This window comes from Aspergillus viridinutans (assembly GCF_018404265.1).
Source record: "Aspergillus viridinutans IFM 47045 DNA, scaffold_7, whole genome shotgun sequence".
Classification (NCBI taxonomy): Eukaryota; Fungi; Ascomycota; class Eurotiomycetes; order Eurotiales; family Aspergillaceae; genus Aspergillus; species Aspergillus viridinutans.
The window spans coordinates 1,521,651-1,532,161 of NW_025091223.1; the positions used below are offsets into that span (position 1 = coordinate 1,521,651).

The 10,511-nt window shown below is 33.8% G+C and overlaps 1 protein-coding gene across 1 annotated transcript; it reads left to right on the plus strand.

Annotated features, from left to right (window-relative positions):
- Positions 1-4,196: 4,196 nt before the first annotated feature.
- Aspvir_008976 (putative serine/threonine protein kinase) lies at positions 4,197-4,655 on the plus strand (the record flags this gene model as incomplete). Its single annotated transcript, XM_043272129.1, has 2 exons — positions 4,197-4,247; positions 4,302-4,655. The coding sequence occupies 2 exons, from the start codon at positions 4,197-4,199 to the stop codon at positions 4,653-4,655; spliced, it is 405 nt and encodes a 134-aa protein (XP_043128064.1).
- Between the last annotated feature and the right edge of the window lie 5,856 nt (positions 4,656-10,511).

Genomic DNA, 10,511 nt, shown 5'->3' on the forward strand with positions numbered 1-10,511 from the left:
TTTTTCTTTTTTTCCCCCATTTTTTTCTGCTGGGGGAGATGGAGACTGGGAGACAGAGATGAGGGAAAAGGTATAAGGAGGCTGATAGAACCTCTAGAACAGAGCATCATCATGATTAGCCATCCCTCACAATCCTTACAATCTCCTCCCCTTCCCCCATCATTATCCCCTCCCCCATATACCGTTTCCATCAACATGGTGGTTAATAGCACTTTTTATGTCGACACCTTCAGACAATGGAATCCCCCTCATCCCCTACATCGCCCTCGCACCAAATCACTCCCATCACATAAGCACCTAAATCACCCCTGATACCCGACTCCTCCTGTCTCTGTTGCCAACAGTCCCTCTCTTCCTAAACCACCTCATGATGGTGCTTCCTCAAAGCTTTTGACCACTCTACTGATAAATGACCGGCAGCATCTCCTCCCTGCATGGCCACTAGCTGAAGTGTGTGTGCATCCTAATGTCTGGTCACGCACTCCATCAGGCTCCTCTCACCAAATAAAGGAGAACTTGGTTTCAGTCTCCTCCACGTCGCAGGCGGGTAACTTTGGCTATGTCACTACACCTCCGCAAGCCTAATTGCATCCTTGTTTCCTGAATTTGGGTTCGCACCCCCTAGTTGACTTCCAAAGTGCTGCTGATAGCCTTATTGAGTTGCCCTTTGTCTAGGATGCTGTTGCGGATACTCCATCCTCGCACAGCATGAGTAGCTTGGAAGAGTTCAGGTTTTCAGATGAACTGAATGCTATCCCTATTGATCTGGTTATCCTTGGTGATGAAGATTCCTTGGAAGCCAGTGAGCTGCGCCAAGCTGTCTACTAAAGTTGCTATATTATTCCTAGTGACTAAGAGCTAGCTCATTTATATCCCGAGCCCCCACCCGTGCTATAAATCACGCCCGATCATCACCCAAGTTCCAGCGAACGGTCTGTCGATGAGGATAGTATGACTCATGTTGTTGATCGTCCTCATAGCCTAAACTGTGAAACCAACCTTATTTGCTCTGACGGTGAAGCCCAAAATTCCTATGGATATAAATAGTCGAAAACTTGCAAGCAACTGTCCAGCAGGATAAAGGCATTAGAAGAATGGCCTCTCAAACGGCCTCGAACCGCCGCTAAAGTGCATGAACATGAACACGAACCTGATTCCTTCGGTTCCCTTCGTTCTCACTTCCAGTCTTTGCTGTTCGATGTAAGATCATAATTTCTTTCCTGGCTGTTTGAAGGTGCACTACAACGCTGCATGTCTAGCTCTGACATTGCCACTGGTATTGTGCCCATGGCAAGTGGACTAGAAGACAGAGATGTGCCGTCACCCCGTCGCCGGACCCGGCCTCATGCGGCCCCAACACCTTCGAATGAGGATGAAACCAGCTCGCGCCAAATGAGCTCCAGGAAAGGCATGCCATGGTCCCCTGAGGAGGAGGACCTTTTGATAAAGCTAAGAAGGGATCAGAGACTATCTTGGTCGGAGGTGACGAGATTATTCTCGGAACAATATTTGGGAAGAAGTCAGGGGTCTATTCAAGTATACTGGAGTACTAATCTGAAGAAGAGGCCGTAATGTTTGCTCCTGGATATTATCTGCCCCTTATGTATCTTTTTTTTAATGTAAATTGTGATCTGTGGATAATTACATATAATCATAGTAGAAATAAGGCTGGGAAAGGAACAAAGGAAAATACTATGGCAGTTAGCCCAAGCAAATCGTTGGTAACTATAAGCCTGGGAGACCTAATAGACAGTACATCTACTGTACCAAGCGTCTCACCTAACACTCCCTCAAGCAGAGAATCTAGTACCGACTATAAGAATAACAGTACTCCTATGCTCTCCGGGTCAAGCCACAAACTGCAGCATGAGGAACAACCGAGATTAACCTTGTCACACGGCCGTATACTCTGTCCTCGAGCGAGCAAAGAGTCATCCAGGCCAAATTGACTACCTGCTATTACAGTGGTAATCCTGGTCTGTCAATCAGACAGGTTGATAACAAGGACTTCTACAGGCTCTCTAGTGCAACTGTCACCCTGCCGCCACCAAGACAGTAAGAGTGAGGCAGCTCTTCAGTTTCAACTAGTAATCTCGCAAGAGGCTGCATAGGTCTATTTCAAACCCTATCTGAAGTTAACTTTCTTACCAGTCCAGGGGAGACACAGGAGATTTTAGGTCAGGGTCTTATCTATATTCAATCTTATGGCCACTAGCATGCATTTTATCTCACATTTCTTCCATATGCTGTTCATCATCCACTATCTCCGTTGCTACTGGAGCTGCCCTCTGCTCAGCCACCACGCTCTGATCCTGATTCACAGAAGCAACAGGAGTCGCGACCTATAAAGCGCGGCAATTGCCGCAAGCGGCGATCCTATTCACCTGCGGAGAACCAGCTACTGGGCGAACTAAGAGGCCAGCTCTATCTGCCCTAGCTGGATGTTGAGAAACGCTTTTTGAAACACTTTAAACATTGGACCCGGGCATCTCTCCAAGTTCAATATTCCAAGATCCACCGTCAGCTTTATAACAATGATCCATAATTAATCCATTCACACCCATGTCAGTATTTTTAGTGGAGTATACCTTTGCATTCTTACACACCATGGGTAACTATTGTAGCTGGTGTTCTAGTCTCCTGCTCAAGTCCACGCTTGTTTAGTATAGTCGACTTTGTCTCTTCGAGAACTGAGAAAAATCAAGGCTGATATTGTCCATTGAAGGGTTTTAAATAATCATATTATGATATTACATAATTAATATACTCCAAACAACTGGATGGAAGTTGTTGGAGGAATAAGAGGAAGGTAGGAGTCAACATTCTACTTCAGCATCCTCTTACAGTAATTCTGTATTAAATCTACCATGGCAATGAAGGTAATTATAAGGTTCTACAGATATTCCAAGTGCTACTATTTTTGTTTTCCCACTGTACTTGCCCACATTCGTTCTTACCTATATCAGTGAACTCAAAAAGTGTCTTCGCTTCGCTAGAGGGATAAAGGGAAAAAAAACTTGGTATATGACGGTTAGCAGGGCGCCGGAAATGGCCCCCATTGAACCGACAGTCTGCCGGTCATCACCGCCTGCCGCCTGTGGGCATCCCCCTGCTCGTTGCGGTATGGTGTCTGCCCCTTTGGGGATCGCGCCGTCTCCTGCTGCTTTTGCCCGTCTCCTGCCGCCTCGACTCGTCCGCTCTATCTATATAATCCCAACCTTCTCCCTCGAACGACGACGCACTTTCACCTCCTTTTTCTTTTCTCTCCTCCCGTTCTCCCTCACCCGACACACTGCCGTCTACGTTGCTGAGTCATCTAACTATTGTTAACTAACTACTTCGTACTTAGTTAGCTCTTCGCCAAAGGCCAAACCAACATCAACCGATATCCAGCCTCGACGACCACAGGAAATAATGAAATCAGCGCAGAAAGACACCTAGCTTTTTCATAGTACAGAAGTTTTCGAATCCAGTTTCCATATAACTGAGATAGGCTTCGCCCTACGCGTTACAGATGATGTCGTCCTCACTTTTTCGAATCGGACAGGTTCTTCGAGGCAAGTTAGGGAAATACACGATCGCAAAACAACTCCACGACACCGTTTGGCTCGCAAAGTAAGTGCACAAAAATCCAGGTCAGGTTATTGCGAAGATATCCTCATTTATTTCTTAGCAATCTAGCCAAAGAGACTGTCATCATTAAGGGCGTTCAGGACCATCCACGTGTGAAGAATGAACGAGATGTTCTCAAACGCTTTCAGGACAGCACTCCTTGCTTACGGCCCTTACTTGATGAAATTGAAGATCCACCTGAGCCAGCTACTATTGTCTTGAAACACCTTGAGGATGATCTACTTCAAGCAACAAAAAAAAGGCCACTGAACCGAAAAGAGCTTAAGCACGTCTCAAGATGTGTACTTGAAGCGCTAAATGTTCTTCACGAGGGCGGTTATGTACATGCAGGTAAATCTACAATATACTTTGGTTGCCCTTCTAGAGACCTCATTGACAACAGATCTATAGATGTTAAACCAGATAATGTTTTTGTAAATTACAAAGACAGAGGTGTAGAGAACGATGTGCGATTTTCAGATGTCCAGCTTGGGGATCTTGGTGGCACATGTCTTATTGATTCGAAATGGGCAAAATCAGGTACTCCACTGGGAGCGCCTATGTGGCGCAGTCCGGAAATGATTATGGAAACGCCTTGGGGCTCTCCAACCGACATTTGGTCATTTGGAGCCGTGGTAAGCTTCTCATCCCTATTCAAATAAACGAAAAAGTACTGATCCCGCTTGCAGCTTATAAGCCTGATCTACGGTGGCGATTTCAACTTGCTCGACCCCACCACCGTACCCTATGGCCATGAAGAGTATAGCCTAGAGGTTTTGAAACAACAATTCCGATACTTTGGCCCGTGGCCCGGCAAGTATGAAGAAATTGCGAGCCCTGAGACTGTGCGCGCCATAATGTGGGTTATGCAGGAGATTCCTAAATCAGACACTACACCGTTTTCTATGATAACAGAGAAAGAGGTTTGTAAGAAAGATAAAGAGTTCATTATGGGGATCATGAAGATGGACTGGAGGGACAGGCCGACGGCCAGGGAGTTGTTAGAGCATGAGTGGTTTAAGGAGGATAGGGAGGAAATGTGATTATATAATTTTCATTCTGTACGCGTCCCTTATCCAAAGCAAGACAAACTATTCACTCCATCGTAACATGTTGAATGGCATCCTACTCTAGCAAATTGCTACTTTGACTCTTCCACGAACGGGACATGCTGCGACTTTCCCTTGCCTTCTCCATCAAAGCAAACCACGGTGAGGTGCTTGCGTGGTTCGTCAATTGGGTGTTGAGCTTCCCTATATCTCTCATTTAAATATTTATTATGAAAGTTGGCGTAGTGTATGATACTAACCTTGCACAAATTTCTTTAGTACCAGGAGGGACGGGGCCATCCCACTTGGCAACTGATCAAGCGAGGGAATCGCCAATGGGCGCGACGACAGCGTCTGGACGATTCCACTCTGTTGTACGGGTCGCAACGGAGAGGGTAATTGTCACCCCATCTTTAACAATGGTGCGGACAGCCTTTTTTGCCAGGATTTTATTGAATGACATGATGGAATGATACAGTAGATATATATATGTTTGTATGTAGCAGAGGAGTGAGACGTTCTGTGACTTGATATGACTTGTGTGTAGAATGAGCAGAGAGAGGTTCAGAATATGAAGATATTTCGTTAATTCATTATGTATGTAAATCTATGTTTACTATTATATAGTGGAAGGAGCTATCTACTAAGTGAGATTATATGATTAGATCTCTGCTATACTGAGTATAGTCACACACCCCTAGATTTAATTAATAAGGTTATAGCCACTTCCTAATTAGGTAGTTAATCTATAATTATAGTATTAAGATCTGCTATTTACAGTGCTCTACTAGGCTAAGCCTAGCACCTTAAAGAATTAATTAAACTTTAGATGACTAAGTAGCTTTATTATAAGATCTATAATTATCTTATCTATTAAAAGATGCTATAGGAAGACCTGCTTCTTAACTATTATATCTCTAATCTAATAATAATTAATATTAATATGCTTGCTATGAGCATAGAATTAAGTATTATAAACTAGGTCTATAGTAGGCTAGCTATTAGTGTTAATCTATATAGGGTATATACTATTAAAGCTAATATCTTTAAGGAGATAGGTAAGCTAGATAACTTTCTTTATAGTATTAATAATAGTAATATATTTAGCCTTATATATAGATAAAGAGATGACTAATTATAGCTTAAAAGTCTATAAGATAGGCCTATTACTAAATATAAAGATATATCTAGTAGTTAAATAGTATATATTAATATATCCTATATAATCTATATTAATATAGCTAATAATAATACCTAGCTTATATATAATATCTTTTATATTATGAGGCTTATAGATGATTCTGATATCTAGGGTTTAATAGAAGAATTAAATAAGATGAATAAGATACTTAAAATATAATTTATTAGGATTTATAGTATATCTAGCCAGCTTCCTAATAGTAAAGGCAGTATCTAGCCTAGTCTATAATATTAGATATATAACTAAGCTAACTCCTACTCTATATCTCTCTTTAAGTTTAAGATTATATTTAATAGGCTTATCTAATTTAACTAGCTAAGCACCTTCTTCTATAGGTATTACTATAGTTTTAACTAAATATAGATTAAATATATTAATAAGATATTAAAGATAAGTATATTAAGATAGCTTAACCTATCTTTTCTTAATATCTAGGTCTATCTTTATGTCTAGATAATAGGTAGCTAGGCTAATAAGTAAAATATTAAATAGTTTACTAATAGTCTTATATACCCCCTTAGTAATCTACTTAGAAGGTCTAGTAATCTCTATATTATTAATATATAAGATAAGGAGCATACTATGGGTATTAAAGAAGAGGTATTTATTAATCTTAGATAGCTATAATCTAATCTTAGTAACTCTACTATAGAAGATAAGATACTAGGCATATATAGACTACTTTAATCTATATAAAGAAAGTAATAGTCTGTATATATAGCTAGATTTATTATTAAAACCTAGTAGCTACTTTATATAGATAACTTTACTATTAAAGAATTTACCCTATAGGAAAGCAAGCTTAATATCTGCCTTAATATAATAATAGCCTAAGATAGCTATAAGTATAAAGAATAGGTGGATAGTAGCTAGCTTTATAGTAGAGGAAAATATCTAATTAAAGTCTACTCTAGATATTTAGATATAGCCTTTGGCAACCTATCTTACCTTAAATTAGATAATTTTATTATTAGTACTAATCTTAATCTTATAGACCTAACACCCCTTAATAGCCTTATAGCTAGCAGGTAGGGCCTTAAGCACCTAGGTGCCTTACTTAATAAGATTATCTACTTCTACTTTTATAGTATTCCACTAATTATCTGTTTTAGGAGAGTTGATTGCCTCATAGAAGGAAGAAGGCTTAATAATATTAGTGTGATATTAACAGCAGGCATATGGCTTCAAGGAAGCCATATTAGGTGTGTAATAATATCTAGTAACTAATATTACTATTTATATAGTTAGTTAGATCTTATATTTATTCTTAGCTTAGGTTAAAATATAAAAGATAGCTAGAATTCCTTAAAGTAAAGAAGATATATATAGAGTAGTTATTAGTCTACCTCCTATCCTTATACTCTTTAAAGACTCTACATCCTTAATAATAATAAATATCCTATCTAGTAGTATATCTAAATTAAGTAAATATATAATACTTAATTTCTAAGAAGATTTAAAATCCCTTATAAAGAATTAATCTAAATTATAGTAGCCTTAGTCTACTAACTCTTAGAAATATTATTAATAATTTAACTTTAATAAAATCCCTTATATTAATTATCCCTAATTTAATAGAAAATACCTTAAATTAATAGTTTTCAACCTTCTCAGACTAATTAAGATATCTAAAAGAGTAATAATTTACTATTAGAATATTCTTATTAACTCTTCTCTATAGTAATATTATAAGTTATAGATATTATAGGCTATTAGAGTCTTTTAAATAGTAATAAATATAGGATTAATAATTAGACCTTAAAGAAAGATAAATTAGGAGTTATTAAAGTTATTTTAATAAGTTTAAATTAATATTAATAATTATTAATCTAATTTTTACTCTTAATTAGATATTATTCTTTACTTAATAAAATAGATAATATTAAATCTATATCTTCTAGTATAGAGACCCCTTAAACCCAGGTTACTAATTATAATAATAGCTTTAAGATAGAATATCTTTAACTCTAATAATAGTTTACTCTTACTACTTAGGGCATAAATAAAGATACCTAAGCTAAACTAATCTAGCTATATAAATAGTTAGTTAAACTTCTCTAAAACTAGTATAACTATCTAAGTTATACTAATATAGATAGGACTATAGAAGCTATAAATACTACTTTTAACTTTATAGTTCTCTTTACTATTCTTTCTAAAGTACTTAAGCTATATTAGAAGGTTTCTAACCTTAAACTAATCCCTATATATAATAGTAAGTATAGTAAGGATGCTATAATAAAGTAGCTATAATAAATTAATAAATACTTTTATAATAAGTAAACTCTTACTTAGAAGAAAGCTATTAAACTTAAAAAGATTATAATAATTAAGTATTATTTTATAGACTAGGCTAAAGAGTAATAGAATACTTATAAGTAGAAGGCTAAATATAATTTAATAATTACTATAATTACTTTAGATACTTTTAAATAGTAGGTCTAAGATTATTTTAGAGAAATTAGAGAAAAGAATAAATATTAGAAAGAGTATAAAAGATATACTTAAAGAAATTAAATTATATAATTCTATATTACTTTCCTAATTAAAGCTACTAAATATATTAAATCTAGAATTCCTAATAATATATTAATCTAGAAGTATATTACTAATTTAAAGCTAGTTCTATATACTTACTAGGTAGAAGATTATAATAAACTAATTACTTTTAATAATATAGTTTATTATTTTATTAAGTATAAATAAAGAGTAGCTTTATATACTTAGGTCTAGCTTTAATTCTTTAGAGAAATTAATAATTATTAAATAGATTTAATAGATATTAATTTAAATGCTATTACTGCATCCCCTAATTAACCTAAGAAGGGAATATATAAATAGAAGGTATAATATTAAATTAATTAGGCTTATTTTAACTATAGATAGAAAGACTATAATATCTAAGCTTATACTATACTAAACTAGCTATAATCTAATTATAAGAAGTAGTTAGGAAATATAATAGACTACTAGATATAGAAGTACTAGTTAGTTAACTATTATAGGYTTCTAAAGTTAAGGAATATAAAGTATTTAATAATCTTAAACTACTARAGRATTATAATAATTCTAATAATAATAGTAATAAGGAAAATTAGCTACTATAAGAAGGACTATCTAATATAATAGAAATAGATTTAGAGCTAGAAGACTATAATAATATTAATATTTATTTAAATACTCTTAGATTTAATATTCTCTATTTCCTTACTATACTTAAAGCTTCTTAGATAGTAGTCTATCTCTAAGTACTATTAGACTATAGCTCTAGTTATATATTTATTTTAAAATATCTAGCTAATTTATTACCTTCTTTATAGTTTTAATTTTAATAAATATCTAAATAACTATAGATTTATCTACTAAATAGTAGATTTATATATATATTATATTAAGTTTAAATTCTACTTAAGTTAGGTAATTAGTACTATATTATTACTCCCTAGGTCCTTAAAATAATAGAGTATAATATTATYTTAGGTTAARAYTAGCTAAAATAYTTYAACCYTAATATTAATTAGRTTAYWRGAWRGATARTTATTAAAGAATATAGAATAAARTATATAAYTATCTACCCTATTAAYCTAAGAACTTAAATTAAGATTAATAAAGAAATATCTCTTAATCTTATCTCTATAAAATAGCTTTAATATACTCTTTAGAAGAGTTAATAAGAAGCTTAGTTATATATTATTTAAGAATAAAAGAGGAGTAAAGAAGTATTAACTAATCTATAATAATTAAGTCCTCTTCTAGCTTAGTATAAAGATATATTTAGAGAAGAGTTAGTTATAGAAATATCTCTAGTTTAACTATTAGAATATTATATTAATATAGAAGATTTATTACTAATTAATATTAACTCTTACCTATAGTTATTAGAGAAGTTTAGTAAGATAAAAAGATAAGTTAAAGAGCTTTTAAAGAAAGTAGTTATTTATCTATTAGCTAGTGCTTAGGGCTTTCTTATTATAATTATTCTAAAGCTAGATAGAAAGTAATAATTTTATATTAACTACTACTTACTTAATAAGGTAACTATAAAGAATATCTATCTATTACTAAGAATTTAAGAACTCCTAAATTAAGTAGATTAAGCTAAATATCTTTTAAAGCTTAATCTCTTCTCTAATTATTAGTAATTATAAATAGGTAAATTATTAATTTTAAAGATAGCTTTTAATATATTATTTAGTAAGTTTAAGTAGTTAGTAATATTATTTAGACTTTATAATACTTCTATATTATTCTAGATAATAATAAATAGTATTATATAAGACCTTAACTTTATAGTAGTATATCTTAATAATATCTTAATCTTCTTAGACTTAGAAGAGGAATATTAGAAGCATATTTAATAAGTACTTAACTAACTTTAAGAATATTAGTTATATATAAAACTCTTTAAGTATATATTTACTAAGAGAGAAATATAATTTTATAGCTATATTATTAGTAATAGACTAGTTTAACTAATGCCTATAAAGATTAAGGTTATAAAGATATAATTAAAACTAATAAATATTTATAAAATTTAATAATTCTTAGGACTAGCTATATACTATTACTAATTTATATATAAGTTTATAAGAATTATAGCTCCTCTTTATAAACTCTTAAAGGAATTAAATACTTTACTTTATAAGAAA